The sequence below is a fragment of the Rhinolophus sinicus genome, linkage group LG01, assembly GCF_036562045.2.
Source record: "Rhinolophus sinicus isolate RSC01 linkage group LG01, ASM3656204v1, whole genome shotgun sequence".
Classification (NCBI taxonomy): domain Eukaryota; kingdom Metazoa; phylum Chordata; class Mammalia; order Chiroptera; family Rhinolophidae; genus Rhinolophus; species Rhinolophus sinicus.
Genome location: NC_133751.1, coordinates 157250138 through 157268792, shown reverse-complemented (window position 1 = coordinate 157268792; position 18655 = coordinate 157250138). Strand labels below are relative to the sequence as shown.

Genomic DNA, 18655 nt, shown 5'->3' with positions numbered 1-18655 from the left:
GGAAAGAGGGTAGGCAAAGTAAGAGGTTAACAACATAACTAAAAATAAAACAATTGTAACAATATACACATAATTGTAACAATGCATAAAAATTATGTGAATAAGGTCTCTCTCTCTGATACTCAATCTGATACACTAAGTAGCCTCACTACTAAGTGACTAACCGGTGGGTCGTGTACAGAATGGACAAAAGGAGATTCACATCTGGGGCAGGACAGAGCAGGATGGATGATGGGAGATTTCATCATGCTACTCAGAATGGCATGTAATTTAAAACTATGAATTGTTTATTTCTGGAATTTTCCATTTAATATTTTTGGAGCATGGTTGACTAGAGGTAACTGAAATCCCAGATAAGGAAGGACTACTGTACCTTAAAAACTAGTAAATAAAGAGAACAAATCAAACATTTAACTTTCCTTTCCAGGAGGAGGTCTAGCAGGGTAATCAAATACTTGATGATAAATTTTCTCTCTGTAGACATTTTCTAGCTAATGAATGAAGAAGGAATGATCGAATTAAAATATTATCATTTTGCTAACTCCTAATGAGTTAAAGGAGCCAGGTAATGATCTCCAATAGCCACTAACATCACAAAAAAGCAACACCCTATGAAGTATTCACACACACAGAAAATGTCTAACCTAAAACAAGCCAGGCCTTCGATCCGCCAGTTTACACAGGAACATTTTAAACGACCCAATTGGACATACAATAAGCAAAATCAGAATATGGAAAGCTCCATAGGGCAGATCAACTAACTAATTGCTTCAATAAATAAATTTCAAGAAAAAAAGGGTGGGGAAGGGGGAAGTAAATCTATAGATTTTTTTAAAAATTGACATCTTCTTTTCTCCATGTTGGCCTAAGTAGTACTTGAATTCCCTCTGGCTGTAAACTACTAGACAACTAGACAAAACGTGAAGGAGTTATTTTTTGGCATTGGATTTATTAAACAATGCAGGATGGTGAAACTTGAGGGTGAACAAAAGCGCAGGTGAGCCCAGATTGGCCTCAGTGTTCTGCCTGGGGAAACAGTCCGGGCATTGGAGGTGGGATCTGAGCCACGCACAGCGCCTCCCTGCTTAGTTAGAGAGGCAGAGAGCAGAGGTCTGCGGAAGCAGCTGGAATTTGTGCAGCAGAGTACTGGAAAAGAGGCACAAGGTGAACCCAGACAGTAGCTGCTACACTCCAAGATAGAATAGAGACTCCAGTGATTGCAAGGCTGGGCGAAGCTGCAGTCCCAGCACAACCAGAGTAGACAGACCTCACTGACCCCACAGGTATTCAACTGAGACCCCAGAAAGATCATGCCTTCGGGGTAGAACCATATACTAACTAGCAGAGGAAGGGGGGGCAAATGAAGACCTGTGAGGCAAATATGGCTCACTGTCTGTTTTTGTAAATAAAATTTTATTGGAACATAGCTGTGCTCATTTGTTTACATACTGTCTATGCTGCTTTTGCACGACACTGGCGGGGTTGAGTAGTTGCCACAGAGACTATAGTAGGGCTCACAAAAGCCTAAGATACTTAATATCTGGCCCTTGACAGAAAAAGTTTGCCGATCTCTGCACTAGAGTAAGGGCCACATTCTAGGACTACGGGCAAAACAAAGAATAAAACTAAGCCTGGCAGAATCAGAAAGAATTGCCAATAATTTTACCGTCTGCCAGGACAAAACCCAACATTTGTAAAAGAAAAACAATATACTGTCCACAAGGTATTAATCATTATGTAACACATACAATTATATATTAGATAACATATGAAGGAGCAGAAAAACGTGATCAACAATCAAGGGAAAAAAAGCAGTCAATAAAACAGAAACAGACCCTGAGGTCACCCACATGACAGAATTAACAGATAAGGACTCTAAAACAGTTATTATAAATAAGTATATTCAAGTACTTAAAGGAAAAGATGGATATAATGAGTGAACAGCTGGAAAATCTCAACAGAGAAATGAAAACTCTAAGAAAAGAAACAAATGGAAATTCTCGAACTGCTAATACAATATATGAATAAAATAAATAAGGTCCCTTGTCTTTTAGAGATACATAATGAAAAATCTACAAATGAAATTATATGATATCTGGGATGTGCTTCAAAATAATCCAGCTTGGGGCAGGGGAAGTTGCTAGGGGTAAAGATAAAACAAAAGCGCCCATAAATTGGTGACTATTGTTAACTAGGTAATGGGAGTTACCCAATAGACGGTACTGTTCTCTCTATTTTTGTGTATGTTTGAAATTCTTGATATTCAAAAGCTTAAAAGAAAATCCAATCTAAAAAGCTGTTTTAACTATAAAATAAGATGTTCAAATGAAGTTCTGCACACATATTATTCTCCTCCCATCTTTGCCAAATTCCCTAAGATACGTAGCATCTACTCTGCATTTTCAAAGATTTCCAATGCTTGAGGAAAGGGGCCATTTCATAAAAACTGAATACTTAAGTAAATGCCATTTTCCCTCCTCTTGTCCCTTCTCCTCTCTCCTCTCCCCTCCCCTCCCCACCTCTCCTCTGTCTCTGTTTGTCTCTGTCTCTCTCTCCATCCCTCCATCCCTTTCTGTGTATATATGTTACACACTCAGACATACACATGGAGATATCGGTATTTGACTCTCAGAAATGTCAAAATGTCAAATGACTATATATTAAACTGTTCTATAATGTATTGTTTCCAAATAACATGTGTTGTGGACATTCCATATCAACAAATACAGGTCAACATCGTCTTTTTTTTTTAATGGCTGCACAGCATTCATCGAGGGTCTACATGTCCTGTACCCTGCACTGAAATTTCATAATTTCCATGGGAGATAGGAGCTACCTGTGTTACAGAAAGCTGTTTCAAACAGAGGAAAAACATAAGAGCATATGTGGCTTTAGGGACACCTCTAACTTAGGGACTTTAGGGCCATAATCTGATTGTGTCTTAATCTATGTAGTGACAAGCCATATTATAATAGAGTTGAAAGGTATTTGTTAAAAAATATCACATAGCAAAAACTTATTTTCATTCTCTGGCTAGCAGCACAGGTGGAGCTTAAGTCACAGGAAGCTCCTTATTCACATTAGCATTTTCCAAATCACACATGGACTGCATCCCAAAATTTAATTCTAAGTTGGTTTGGTGAAACGGGATACATTTCCCTACAGGCTCTATACAAGATAGGAAGGATCTCCAGTCAGTTGAGAAAAGTTTAAAGTACTTCATTCATGATGTACCATAGCCCCTCCCCTACCAGAAGGTTAAATTTTTGAAAAACCACTATGATAAGAGAATGCTCAGTGGAAGAATCTATGGCCTTAGAGTCACAAATTAACATAAGCACTTGCAAATAATTTTTACATTTGTTAAAATAAAATGAAAAAGAATAAAATATTAATAGCAGTATATGCATCTTAAATAATAGTGATGAGTACATATAAGTAATTACCATTTACCGTTCTTTGATCATGGAAATCTTGAAGATGTTCCTTTCTTATATTACAAATTACATACACATTTTGCTTTGTTACAGAGGGTATGCAGAGTAAAGGACATTTTCCCCCTGGCTCTTGTCTTATTCAAACATTCAATGCATTTTGTATTTCTTTCTTTAGTTAGAAGGTTGCATTCTAAAAGTTCTTTCATTTAATTATGAAACTGAGTACTTACTATGTGCAGACACTGTCATCCCTAAAAGGCTCTTGTTACCTTATCTCTTGGTTCCAAGAGACTGATTTATCCCTTTCCCTTTCCAATGTCACTACTCATAGTTTCTACCCATCCCTTAGCCCATAATGGAAGAGAACGTCTTAACAGCTTCTTAATTCAGTATGCTTTTAATGAGTTTAACTTTGAGCCAGGTACTATGCTTGTTAAGATAAACAGATAAAACATAGTTCTTGCTCCACAAGAATTAACAATCTAGTTAGGAGTGGACATGGTGAGAGAAGGTTAGTGACTGCTACATATAGGATATGCTGTGACTAAAGTGACAATGAGCTGAAGATTCGTGAGAAAAAACTTATGCCCTTCTTAAGATGTTAAAAAATGTCTTCTTCCCATTTTCCAGTAGGGAAAGATGCACATAGATGCTGATGATAAGTCTTGGCACATAAAGACTTACAGTAGATTGATTTACATCAATCTAAATGGGTGACAAGGAGGAAAAGAGAGGAGGCTTCATTAATTTAGTCTTCATTTTTAAGCCTGGAGGGTGGGGAGCAGGTGGTACAGGATAATCTGTCTGCAATTTAAAACTAGCTATGAATAGTCCATAAAGGGGACCTTTCCCATCACTAATTCTCTTCCTGATGACACGTTTTCCCATCCTCCCATAATGAGAAGATCCCTTTTAGCTGCTGCAGCACTGTGGGGTCCAGTGGGATGGGTTATAGGAACCAATAACCTGGCCTGGCTTCCCTATAACAGCTTTTCCCAAGATTGTCTGAACCACTATTTGTCAAAATCGTAAGTGACAAAAAAGGTTAATATGTTATTTCTATCATCTGCAAAGACAGTATATACATTTACATACATACATATGTGTATATATATATATATATATATGTGTGTGTGTGTGTGTTTTGCCACCTACTCTCCCTTGACTATCTCCCCAGATCCTCTTCACCATTCCCTGCAGAGCACAAAAACGAAGTCTAACCGCCATTATTTCTTATAAAAAGAGGAAACAGCAAAGTAACTTGATTAGTAAATAGTTTAGACCAGAGCCCAGATCTTAAGAGATGTACATTGGTGCTCTTTTCACAAGGTGCACTCTCATGCTGACCTCCACTATTCCATCCATCCAGCTCAAAGTACTGTCTCTATCACCTTCTTACACATCTCTCACCTCAAATCTTCCTATGGGGCCTCACTCATCACCACACTGAAATACTGAGGTTTATCTGCCTACCAACCTCCTTCCTCTCTAAAAACAACTTCCTCTTTGCTTTTCACACACACTCATGCTCATCCTGCCTCACCTGAACTTCGCACAGTGATTTCTATGAGAGACTTTGCCATGCAGTGCAGAAGAATGAGCCTCTTTTTTAAAAAATCTAAATCATGTTCAAATGCCCGTTTTGCCTCTTATAATCTGTGTGACTTTAGTTATCTTTAATCTCTTTGCCCCACTCTTCTCATCCATAGAGAATAATATCTAATTCATTGGGTTTTAAAAGGTAGCTAACATGTAAGCATCATATGTAAGTAACACAGTATCATGTACATATGAGGTACTTAAAAAATGGTAGCTGTTTACTATGAAAATAATATTTACCTCAAAGGGCTGTTGTTCCTACACGCCTGACACGTAAGTAGTAGTCATGCGGGGTCTCTGGTCCTGCTCCCCATACAAGAATGCAGGATATGGTGAGGCCAAAAAGGAACACCAACCACAGATAGGGGGTTCATACCACTATAGCCTCGCTGGCGGCTGCGTGGGAGACACAGGAAGCAAGAGCCACATATGCGCAATCTGCTGGCCACTTCTCTGCCAGCCAACCAACCCCACTTGCTAGCGGCAATCCAGCTAGCTTAGCCACTGCAGTTACATTAGTGGCTAATGGCTAACTGGTTACAGCTGCTGTCCATCTACTACCTAAGCCAGCACCTTTCCACATGAGGTCAAGAGCCTAGAAACTGCTCTCTGGGACTCGGTCCCCACAGTAGTCCCTGAAAATATGTTATTTTCCCTCTTTTCCCACCCTCGAAGCAACTTCCTAGTTCCTTCCAACAAAGATTCAGAAACTAGTTCAAATCCAACAAAGACTTCCCTAATTCAGCTATAAAAATATTTGTATGTTTACTAAAATCTCACCACTCACACAAAGTTAACACCTACTGAGAGCTACCCAGACATAATTTCTCCTCTTAAGCCACTGGAAGAAAATATTTTTCGTTTCCCAAAAGACGTGTCCTATAGTTACAACAGACACAAGTTGCCCTCAGGCACATTTCAGAGTTACCAGTTTCATCGCTCCACAGCCAGAATAAGTTAAGTTTGTTACACTATTCATACAACTGACGTGGCGGAAGAAAACTTCAGACAACGTCCCATAAATCCCAAGGAGTGACAAGGAACAGATGCCACGCAGTGACGTGGTCTAGGCGAGTGACGAGTGAACAAATGTGTTGTCTGTTCCTGCGGCGTGTCACTGTGTCATCGTGTGTGCCTGATGTGTCCGTAGTACGGAAAAGTACACTCGTGTGCAACGACGTCTGAGCGCGAATGTGTATCCCCTTGAACGCGAGTGCACAGGTAGTGAGCAACGGTGCGAACCCCCGCGGGGCGTCCTCCAGGTGCTTACCTCTGCGGAAGAGCAGGTGGACGCCGCTGGGCGCCGCCATGTTGGCGTCGGTCACGTGGCCGCCCGCCTCCGCTCGCCGCCCCGCCCTGTAGAGCTGTCCAGTCGCGGCCTGTCAAAGACCGGAGGCGCCGAGACCGCCCGAGGGGAGCGCGCGTGCGCGCGTGGGGCTTACTGCGGGAGCCCCGGAGGCGGAGCGGCTCCGGCACCGGGGCGACGAGGGAACCCGCGGCCGGCTGAGTCCGCTCCGGCCGCGAGAGGCGGGCTCCAGCCGCGGTTCGCACGGTCTCTCTGAACCCCGGCGCCCAGGTGGGATGGAAGAAGCCAGTCAGGTAAGCGTGGCATCAGTATTTGTAGCATCAACATTTTGGTGCATGGAAACGTGAAGTTGGGAGGAAAAAATAAAGCACAATCTAGAGTTTAGTATAGGACTTTGCATCGTTTTCCACTTTGTTGCAAATTATTACCCTGGATTCAATTGAAAGGTAAAAAATTTGGTTCAGTCACCAGCTTGCCTTTTTGCTGTCCCAGAATCTACATTACTCAGCAGAGACTTCAGACAAGACAGGATTTATGTGCAGCTGCATAATCTATGCTGGGTACCCCAGTGGATTTGTTCAAAGGACTTCTCATTCCTCAAGGACACCACCGGCTCTGCGGTATTAACTGGAGTCTTAATTCCAAATTTGACTTTTAAGAATGAGAGGATGACGTCGGCCAAATGTGCTGCCAAAAGGTGCAGCCTGCAGAAAGCCAATTGTGAATCAAGTGAGGGAGCTGATTGATGTGTCTCTAGTGATGAGGTTGCCCATTTGTACCAAATTCACTTTTCCTCTTGTCTGCATTCTGGGCCAGATTCCATCCTGTCATGGACCAGGTATTAATTCATCTTGGTAGCCTGGTGCCCAGTAACGAAACTGATATTCAAGGAATGTCTGGTGAAGGAATTGAACTCTCCATGGAACTAGTCAAACCAAGAATATAAGTTTCCAGGACTTTAAATGCAGTGAAGATTGATAAGGATTCTGGGTGAACGTATGTGATGTTTCCTAATTAATTTTTTAAGAATTCAGTTTAATTACTCTATGAAAAATCCAGACAATTCAGAAATGAGTGAAGGAAAAAGTGCAAGTCCCCTTCCTCACCCTGGCTACACTCCACAGTCCTACTCTCCAGTCAACCGGTGTGTGCATCATCCATGCCTTTCACAGGCAAATGTGTGTAAATCTTTTAAATGGAATCACATACTTACTGTTATTTGTTTTTTCCACTCATCATAAACATCAAATCTCAGAACATTTAGCTTGAACCCATTCTTTTTAATGAATACATGGTCCTGATATTTTTATTTTTAAAGAGAATGAATCTTGGCAGTTCATTGAGGACACGAGCTATACTTCTTGGGGATCCAGTTTTGGATGCTTTTGGGTCACCTTGAAAGATAAAGAGAAATAATGTTTTCCCGAGATAAACCAGATGTACAAGGATGAGAAAGTACTTCTACGCGTTAATTCAAGCCCCACCTTTTTCAAACTCAGATCAATTCCAGAGGTGTTTTTTTTTTTAAAATAAACTTTTATTTATTTACGTGTATTTTTCCAGGACCCATCAGCTCCAAGTTAAGTAGTTGTTTCAATCTAGTTGTGGAGGGCACAGCTCACAGTGGCCCATGTGGGGCAACCCTGGTGCTATGAGCATCGTGCTCTAACCAACTGAGCTAACCGGCCGCCCCCGAGGTTTCTGAACATGGTAAATCTATCCTCTGTATAACTGAAGCCAACAATCTGAGTGCAGCAAAGAAGCCTGAGAGTTAGCGGGGCACAGAGTCTCAGGAAGTGTGCAGAAAAAAGAAACCTAAAAGTCCCTAGCAGAAGGTCAGAAGGCATTACGCCCAATTTCAAACACACCTGAAATAGGACACATGTTCATTTTTCAGGTCAGCCAACCTGTGGAAAACAAATGCACAATTTATTTCCCTGCAACTGGGATGACAAGGAAAAGGGAACTGTGAGGACTCAGGTGGCACTACCATAGTGGAATCCCCAATAAGTTCAGCACAGAATGTGGGTATCTAAGATGAGCGAGAAATGAAGCAGATAGGAACTTGCACAGGTGATACAGCTCATCCACTGATGCTTGATTTGGCTGCTTTCATACCACATCCTTCTGACATTAGGATTAAAAGCTGTCAACGTTATGTCCTACGAAATCATTAATTTATGAGATATGTGCATACTGACCAATAAGGTAAAGGGCTAGACCACTGACATCTGAGATCCTTGCATTTCTAACATTCTGTGATCCTGGGCGTATAGGACATTATGCTTTCATCTAGATGAGTAACCACTACTGACTCACTTCTTTACTCCAGATCTGTCCAGATTCCCATCTGTGAAATGAAGCTTAATTATATTGTGGCACCTCACTGATTTGTACTCTTGCCATTATTTACATTTTGTATTTGGGATTCTTGAGTGAAAAGTTGAATAATTTTTCAAAACCCGGGTTCAGGAAATAAAGGATAACTTCTTAATATCTTCAGTTTCTGTGTCCAAAAATTCATTCTTCAATGGGAAAATATTTTTATTGTGATTGTTTTATAAGTCTTTTACGTTGGATTTAAAAAGATTGTTTCTTATTAGCCATCTTTTAAAATATTTTCTTCTTTTATAAAAGAAATAAATCAGAAATAAATTCTGATATTCATATATTTAAAGTCAGTTTTTTCTTCCCCCCCTATTTAATCTTTTATTATCACGTTATACCGTATAACTTTTTCAAAAGTTGTGTATAGTCTGTGATATTTAAATTATATCGGCCTCTGTAATGTATATATTGCATTTGTAATTACATTCACATTTTTAAAATGTTCTACGGGGATTATGTGGCATGAAATCCTTTAAAAATAAATTTTGTTTTGTAATACATCATCCTGTAACTTGTTTTACAAGTTTAGATTTTAAAATACTCATTAGGATTACCTATAATGCAAGATACAGACAGGTAACCCTGTATAACATGGTTGTTAGGGTCCTAAAAAATGCCATTTTGTGCAAATCCATGTTATACAAAACAAAACCAGTACAAAAAAGGGGGTTAGGTTCCAAAAATTAAAAAAAATACTAATTTTTATAATTAAGAGAAATATCTTTATTAAAGCAATTTTCTGCAAAGTATAACTTGTTAATATGTATTAAATAATGTTTTCTTCGTCGTCACTACTAACCACCATTAACCGAGGGCATTTTTTTCCTTTTTTTAAAAAATATTTTTCTTGATTTATTTTTCAAATTCTCCTTTTTGGTTAAATACATTTTTTATTAGTTTCAGGTGCACAAGACAAAGTAATACTTAGATGTTTATCTTTTATATCCCTCACACTGTATGAACTCCCCTCCCCCCATCCACTATCCTTCTGAGATCGCACAGAGCCATTACATTTCCACTGTCTCTATTCCTAATGCTGTACTCCGCTTCTTGTAAGTACATACATACACACACACACACACATATATATATATACACACATACAAACTTGTAGTTGACATTCATTATTGTTCAGCTTCAGCTTCAGGTGTACAGTGCAGTGATCAGGCATCTACATCATCCCTGAGGTGGTCTTCCTAATGAGACAGGTGTCCATCGGATACCCTACAAAATCTTTACATTATTGATTACATTCCCCAAATTAATTTTCAAAACCCCGTGGCCATCTTGTGGTTACTGTTTTCTAATCCCCTCACCTTCCCCTTTATCCTTACCGCCCTCCCATCTAGCTACCCTCAGTTTTTCCTCTATGTCTCCAAAACTGTTTCTGATTAGTTCATTCACTTATTCTTTTCTTTAGATTCCACATATAAGTGAGATCATATGGTATTTGTCTTTCTCTGTCTGACTTATTTCACTTAACATAATGTTCTCTAGGTCCATCCATATTGTTGCAAATGGGAAGATTTCTTTCTTCTTTATGGCTGCGTAATACTCTATTGTATAAATGTACCACAGTTTCTTCATCCAGTCATTTACCGATGGGCATTTCGGTTGTTTCCATGTCTTGGCTATTGTGTATAGTGCTGCAGTAAACATAGGAGTGCATAAAGTTTTTTGAATTAGAGTTTTGGATTTCTCCAGGTAGATACCTAGGAGTGGAATTGCTGGGTCATAAGGTAGTTCCATTTTCAGATTTTTGAGATACCTCCATACTGTTTTCCATAGTGGCTGCACCAATCTGCAATCTCACCAACAGTGCATGAGGGTTCCCTTTTCTCCACATCCGCGTCAGCACTTGTTGTTCGTTGATTTATTGATGATAGCCATTTTGACTGGGGTGAGGTGGTATCTCATTGTGGTTTTTATTTGCATTTCTCTAATGATTAGTGAGTTTGAGCATTTTTTCATATGTCTGTTTGCCATCTGTATGTCCTTTTTAGAAAAATGTCTCTTCAAGTCCTTTGCCCCTTTTTAATTGGGTTGTTTGTTTTTTTGGAGTTGAGTTGAGTGAGTCTTTTATAAATTTGTGATATTAACCCCTTATCAGGTACATCATTGGCAAATATCTTCTCCCATTCAGTAGGCTCCCTTTTTATTTTATTGATGGTTTCCTTTGCTGTGAAAAACTTTTTAGTTTGATGTAATCCCATGTTTATTTTTCTCTTACTTTCCTTGCGCGAGGGGAGAGGGCATTTTCTTTTTGACAAGATGTCGTCATCCTCTGAACTTAATACTCCACAAGCAAAATGGATTTAAAATTCTAATAAATTTAAAAATTCTGCATTCAAATCTGATACGACACCCATGCTCAAATGAAAAATTTCAAATGAGATATCTTTCACTCTTAAAAGCTCTTACTATGCTCCGTGTCGTTTGGGGATTTCTCCAATTCTCAAACCGTGTCAGAGTGAAACCGTGTTCTAGGACGCAGTGTTATACGAGGGTTTCCCCAATTCTCGGACTGTGTTATAGAAGTGCCGTGTTATCCGGGGGTTACCTGTACTTAAAAATACAGACTATAAAGACTAAGGTGCTTACATACCTATAGAAGAAAACTGTTATATATGAACACATTGTAAAACTGAAATAATGTGCTATTTTCTGCTGGACACAGAGCAGGTTCTATGGCCTGTTAACTGGTGCCCTCGAACCTGCGCAACTTCCGTGGGACTGTCGTCTCACCTTCATTCACCCTTCCTGATCTTGGTTATTAGTTTTGCCACCTGAATCAGAAAAATTAGTCTTTGATTTGATTTCAGGATCGTTTCTTAGTATTTCACTCTATGGCTTAAGAATATTTCCATCCTGCCCTCTAATCGTCTAACTTTAGTATAAAGAAATTATTTACATTTTTAAAGTCAAATGAACATTCTTTCCAGAAACTAGTAGCTGCATAAATATAACCTGCACATAAAACAGGGACCTGTCTCAGTAGCTGATTAAACCCCTCTAAATGAGTAAAAGGGCCAGCTTCAAATGATTGTATGTTCAGGCAGAAAGTTTTTAGGTCACTTTATTAACCGCCTTGCTGGTGGAATGTCATTTCCTAGACCAATCATTTCAGACAATAATAGATATGTTACTGGCTAATCTAGTGGTACCCTTAGAAAAAAATGTGTAAATGCTCCATGTTTTTGGAGAAAAAGTAATGCCATATGCAAGGCAGTTGTGAGACACCAAGTGGATTTCTCCTTGCTGCTTCTGCCCTGTTTCCTTGATCTACAGCAGTGCCCACAGGGAATTGGGGGCAGGAGAGAGAGGCTTTATTTATATGTGACCTTCCTTCCCCTCCCATTTTTGATTTGTCTAATGACATATTCTCAGTCATATAATTCCTATGCAAGTGAAACTTGAAGCTCCACCCTTTTCTAACAAGATTGCCCCAGCTGAGCCCCTCCAACATTGAAATTCTGATGATTTCAGGGCCTACAGCCATTTATAGGCCTAATCCAAATGGGCTCAGCAAATAGCATGTTGCACGGTCCTGAGAAGTCTGTCAGGGTAAGCGGAGTAGAATGGGACCAGACAGAGCTAACTAACAGACAGGGTGTTGTTGCTCTCATAATCAGTCTGGCCAGTAGTTTTTTTAAGCTGGTTCAACCCCTTGACTTGAAAGGTATTATAGGAGATTGTAAACAGAAATGCTGCAGCCTAAGAGCCTATCCATTGTTGGACCAGTTGCCCACCTGGAATGGTTGGCAGGGGCCCAAGGAGGGAAGGTATATGGGAAGGCTGTAGGGAAGAGGATGTGGGTGGTTCTAGACCTCCCTCACTGGTGCATCCGAATTTTCTGACAATACTACTCTGAAGAAAGTTGGATTAAGACGGAAATGTGCATTTGCCCTGTGAAATTTAAGTAAAAGTGTGTACCGTTAGCGACTACCATCTATTCTCATTTACTAATCCCTGGGAAAGTAGCACATACTTATACACTTCTGGAGAATGAAGAATTCCATTCAGAGTAAGGAAGAAGGGCAAAAAGTTGCCAAGAGAATTTAGCGATCAATCAGCCAATCAATACATACATAAGTGCCTGCGCAAGGCTCAAAGGAGATATGATTTTGGTTTTGTGCTTAAGAAACTAATTGGAAAGCTGAAACTAATATGCTCACAAGAGCGTGCGAAAGGAAAACCAAATACCTCTAAGATTATAAGCCCCGTATGAGCAACACCATGAGTGAGGGGTCACAGATTCTGACTATCCCTAGCTGCTGAGAACTGAGGAAAATGCTGAACTCTAATTATATAAGTTCCCAGGAAATTGCACCTATTTAATCTCCTTCATTTCCTGCAAAGATGAAGGTGAAAGGGAAATATGCTTCCTTTAGCATCTCTAAGAAGAAAAAGGAAAATGCTCTCGCTCCTCTTGTGGGAATTTGAAAAAAGTATTTTGGTTTTTGTTTTCTGTTTACACATGTATGTAATATGTGCTCTTTAAAAACATTTTTTTAAAATACTGAAATGTGTAATACAGAAAGCAGAAATCCCCCAGAAAAGCTCTCTCCAGGTAATCAGTTAATGAGTTTATGTATATTCACCCGGTTTTTTTTTTCCTACACATATACCATTTGCTAGACATTTTAAGGGGAGGTACCTATTTTTATCATTACCAGTCACATATCTACATAAAGACAGCAGACTAGGCAAAAGGACAGGAATGCACAATATTACTATGTCTTTATTGCAATCTACTGTACATTCTTTTTTCCTTTTGCCTTCACTCTGCACTTTTCTTTCATTGTTTCCACCCTTCTGTAATACTACTTATTTTACAGTTTTTTTGTGTTCCTCCTGAAGTGATGGTACATTCCCAATTACCTTCTCATGTTTTCCCATCTTTGCTTATTCTTTTGCTGGATTTATGGTTCTGTTCTCAGCTATGGTTGCTGTTTAATTCTTAAGTGTGTTTGAGTACAAATACATGGTCCTGTAGGATTGTGTGAGACCAATTCATAGAGAGAGCAGTTCAACCATTAACATCAGAGGTTGAAGAAATTTGATTTTGGCATTTCTTGCCTGTAAGCGTGAAACAATACTCCTTGGTCAGTTAGCACTTATGCAAAATATACTGCAGTTAAGAATCTCCAAAGTGGAGATTATGAAATAAGAAGGGATTTAATAATAGAAAAACAGAACTAGCTGTATGTCTCTTTCTCCCCTCCCACTCTCCGCCCCCACTCCCCAAACTGGTTGACAAACTAAGCAGTAGTGCATTTCTTAACTTTTTCTCACCTCTCACTCAACAAATTCTATATTCAAGACTGAAACTGTTGAAACAAACAAGAGGGCAGATGCTGCCCCGACGTCTCTTCCCATTGAGCTGAGCTCCTCTGTGCATACCACGTCCACTTCAGCCCAGAGAATAACCTATCTGGAGAGCATTCTCCTCATCTGAAGCACACACAAACATCACTGCAGTTTCTTTGGCTTGATAAAGGATAAAGGAAGAAAAGCGGCAGCTGCTCTAGGAGCAGACAGCAAACAGGCCTCACTGTGGTAGCCACACGGCCTTTACAAAGGGGATTCAGAGAGCTAGGCAAACAAACGGACAGCCCAAGACTTCCAAACAGATTCACTTGCCAAAATTATTAATTAAAAATCTAAAGAACCATCCAGGTGAACTGAGAGTCTAACCAAAGCACATTTCCCAACTTGCTTTTATTAAGTTGTAAGAGAGAGAAGACAGTGGAAGAACTGGAAAGCACTTCAAAGATCACCACCTAATCCAACTCAAACTCTATCCCTTCCAATTTTAAGGTAAAGATAGGCCCAGAAAGGTCACTGGAGAGAAGATTCACCCCTTTTCCAGCCTGTGTACATTATAGCACTGCAGGTCTTTAAAAAATCTATTTTTTACAAGACATTTATAAGGCACTTCTTGTAGCATTTTATACTGTATAGCTCTTCAGATACTCATCAGAGATGACATCACACTTTTATTGCATTATATTTCTCCACAGGGTTAATGGAAAGCCCCCAAAATTATGACATGAAAAACTTCAAAGCTTTGGTTTTACACGTGGTGTCTGTTGATTCATAATCAGGGTGTGAAAGATAACTGTTTTTGATAGTCAAGTAAAGCGCATGGTTCACTGTGATTACTTTGAGAACCAGTTTCCAAAGACAAGGATTGAGTATTGCTTTATTTTTAATTTTTAAAAGAAAGCTTTTTTTTTTGGCGAGTTCCGCCTTGTGCAAGTCAGGCTGAGCACAATCTCAGTTTAAAGGTGCCACTGTCTGCTTCAGGTAAACTTATTTACAATTTTTCCTGAGTGTACAATTGTATTTGATTTGACATTATATGGAGTTTGAGTTGCTGTACAATCTATTATTATTATTTAAAAATTTTATTTCAAAGTAACACAGTTTTAAAAAAACATGGAATTATTAACAAAGTTTACAATGAAAAGCAGTCTCCCATCCCATCTTTTCCTACTCTGGCCCCAGACTCAACCATTTTGAACTGTTTTTATTTCTAGTTACTGCCCAAAGTCACGCCACCTATAGTTTATTATATTTGGACTCTGACTTTCTTGTACTTTTTTTTCCTGGAGTTAATGCTTTTCTATTCTAATTGGGACCAATTACTTTCTTAGACATGCCATTCAGTTGCCATCCTCAGATTTCTTTTTATTGGAATGAGATCAGTTTTATTATTTCTTGTACTCTACATCATCTTCCATGCTCTTTGATTTCACCTTCATGCCGCTAAAATAGGTCTACAAGTAACTTCATTAGAAAGTGTGTAAAGTAAGTTTTCTGGTTTCTTAGGTTTCCAGAACCACCTTTATTTTTCTCTCACACTTGACTGATAGTTTGGGTTTACGTAAGGATTCTAGATTCAAAATAATTTTCCATCAGAACTGTGAAGACACTGTCCCATTATCTTTTAGCATGAAGTATGGCTGATAAAAAGTCTAATGCTATTTAAATTTCTCTCCTCTCCCAGGTTACCTGTTTTCCTCTCTGAAAGCATTTAGTATCTTTATTTTATGCTGTGTTTTAAAATTTAATAATGTAGCCTACACGTGGATCTTTTTAGATAAGTGGTATAGAAGTGAAGAACCCAAGAGAATTACACGGCCTGGGCTAAAATCCTAGCTCTGCCATTTACTGTGTGACCTTGGGTGAAATAACCTCACATGAGGATAATACCATTATGCCTCAGAAGGTTGTTGCGAGAACTGAGATGACTGATGTTAAGTGTTTAGCAGGTAGTAAGTGCTTAGTAAATGTTAGTGATGATGATTTAATCTTGCTCAACCTTCAGTGAGCTCTTCTAATTTGAAGATTCATTTCTTCAACTCTGAGGAATTATCTTCCCATTCTTTGATTATGTCCTTCTGTTCACTTTCCCTCTCAGAAACAAAAATAAGCTGGCTATCAGATTTCCCATATTGATTTTTCTGTTCTTTTGTATTTTCTCTTTTTGGTATTCTGGAAAATTTCTTCAACTTTATACCCCAAGTTTCTGCTGCTTGAATTAGAACACTCATTTTAAATTTCGAAGAGCTCTTTCTTATTCACTGACTGTTCCTTTTAAATAGTATTGTTTTTGTTTCATATATGCAATATCTTTCCCAATTTTTATCTTGAAAACTTAAAAACACAGAAATGTTGAAAGAATCATACAGTGAATGCCCATATATACCTTCCACCTAGATTCAGTAATTTAAAAAATTTTGTCACATTTGCTTTCTGTTTATATACATAAGTATGTCTATGTATGTATGTATGTATGCATGCATGCATATATATTCCACCTACACAAACACTTTTTTTCTGGACCTTTTGAATGTCATTCGCGGATGTCATGACTCTGATCCTGAATACTTCAGGATGTGACTACTAGGAATAAAGACATTTCTCCTACACAAGCACAATACTACTTTCACAGCTATGAAAATTAACAAAATTCCATGTCATCCTTATTCAAATTTATCTATTCTCTGTGTGCAGAACCTATCAAAATGTAAAATATCCATGCACTTTCACTCAGCGATTCCATCATGATCTTGTGTACATAAGCCCACATGTACAAAGTGGGGTTTACACAAGAATATTCACTGCAGCACTGCTTATAAGAGCAGAAGACAGGAAACATAAATGTCCATTAATAGAGGCTTGATCTAAACATAGTGAAATCAAACGATGGAATATCAAACAGCTGTTTAGAATGAAGGTATTTAGAACTGAAGTGTTCTAATATATACTAATAAAGATATGAGTAAAATTTAACTGGAAGATTCTGAGTACTGCATATAGTATATCATTTGTGTTAAAGAATTATGGATGTTTGCAGACTGATAATTACCTCTGAAGGAAAAAAAAAGAAACTGGTAGAAGTAACTGCCTCTGGAGAAGTGAACTGAGGGACGGGGTGGGAGGGCAGCTTACTTCTCATCAAATATTCTTATTCATTTTGAATTTTGTACTATGTCCACCTTATATAAAAAAAAATATATGTTGACAGTGGAAGAATGTTCAATCCCATGTAGCAGTGATTCTCCAAGGATTATTTTGCCTCCCAGAGGACACACAGCAATGTCTGGAGACACACTGGGTTGTTACAAGTGGAAGTGGGGTGCTACCAGCGTCCAGTGGATAGAGGCCTGGTTAACCAGCCCATAGTACACAGGTCAGGCCCGTGCAACAAAAAATGATCTGGCATAAAATGTCAGTATTGCTGAGGTTGAGAAACCCTGCTGTAGAGCAGTTATTCTGGATGATGAGGTGTCAGACGAGTTAAGCAAGACTGAAGGAATGAACAAAAAGAAAGTCATGGAGATAGGCCTAAGCATTCAACTCACTGTGCCTCTAAGATAGTTAACATTTCTAGCTGTGAAGGAGGATGGACGGAGAAGTCCAGCATGTTCCTGTTTGCATAGTCATTCCAGATTGGTACAGTATCAAGCTTCTGTAACTTCAGTTCATATTAATAATTTTAGCTGTTGTAAACATAGTATAGTCACTAAGAATGAGGTCAGTCTAAAGTCTGTGATTTCTAGGGCTTTAATATATAGGTGTACAGTTGAATTCTGAACACCATGGGATTGAACTGTGCGGGTCCACTTATACGTGGAATTTTTTTATTTTTTAAGTAAGAGTTTATTTGAGCCAAACTGACGGCATATGTAGGGGAGCAAGATCTCAAATGCTCCTCCAGAGAGTGACAGTTTTGCAGTTTCTTTTATGCATTTGAAATTAAAGGGAATGTAAGGAAGATTACATGGAGGTGGGAGAAAGCAAGGTGGGGATTAGATTACAGGATCGTTAAGATTATGTGCTCTCTTGAGGGTGGTTACCCCTTGAAGGGGTATTACTTCTGGTATTTCAAAGGTGTGCTAATCTAGATGCACAAGAATAATGGACAGGACTGGCTTAAAACCTTTCATTAAAGAAGTTATAGGCCTGGAGCATGAGTACCCTCCATGACCTGCCCAGTTAGGAATTTATGATTTATTTTGGCACCACTTTTTTATCCACCCTATAAAAACTCTCAAACTTTTCTTTCTCCTTTGGAACCCCCTGGGTATTTCCTAGTTGTGCTTCTGGTTTATAAACCCAAGACCCTTGAATAAATCTTTGTCATTTATTTCTAGCCAAAGCCTCCTGACACTTGAGCTCAGCTGACGCCAGGAAGCCCAACAATAACACCTGTAACAATCAGCCCAAGGCCAGGACTTGATCAAGAACTGACAGCTATCCTGATTTTTGTCCTTGCTTCCAACTTAGGACCATTTAGAGAAACATGCACCCCTGACCAATCACATAGGACACCCCACTTATAGTCAGCACGCCTCCAGCTTCCCAGACCAACAGACTCCAGTCAGGGCACACCTGAGCCTTCCCTTTGTTCCAG

The 18655-nt window shown here is 39.1% G+C and overlaps 2 protein-coding genes across 4 annotated transcripts in view; one reads left to right on the top strand and one right to left on the bottom strand.

Annotated features, from left to right (window-relative positions):
- The window catches only part of METAP1D (methionyl aminopeptidase type 1D, mitochondrial), a 69408-nt gene extending 62951 nt beyond the window's left edge, over positions 1-6457 (bottom strand). The window contains exon 1 of one of the 3 annotated variants that reach the window (XM_019727436.2): positions 6307-6457. In XM_019727436.2, coding sequence (XP_019582995.1) covers positions 6307-6346 — 40 coding nt within the window. In that variant the 5' untranslated portion in view covers positions 6347-6457. The remainder of the gene's footprint in view (positions 1-6306) is intronic. The other 2 variants (XM_019727434.2, XM_019727435.2) reach the window with 2 other exon arrangements.
- The window catches only part of SLC25A12 (solute carrier family 25 member 12), a 161142-nt gene continuing 148890 nt past the window's right edge, over positions 6404-18655 (top strand). Inside the window, exon 1 of the mRNA XM_019727429.2 lies at positions 6404-6635. Coding sequence (XP_019582988.1) covers positions 6618-6635 — 18 coding nt within the window. The 5' untranslated portion in view covers positions 6404-6617. The remainder of the gene's footprint in view (positions 6636-18655) is intronic.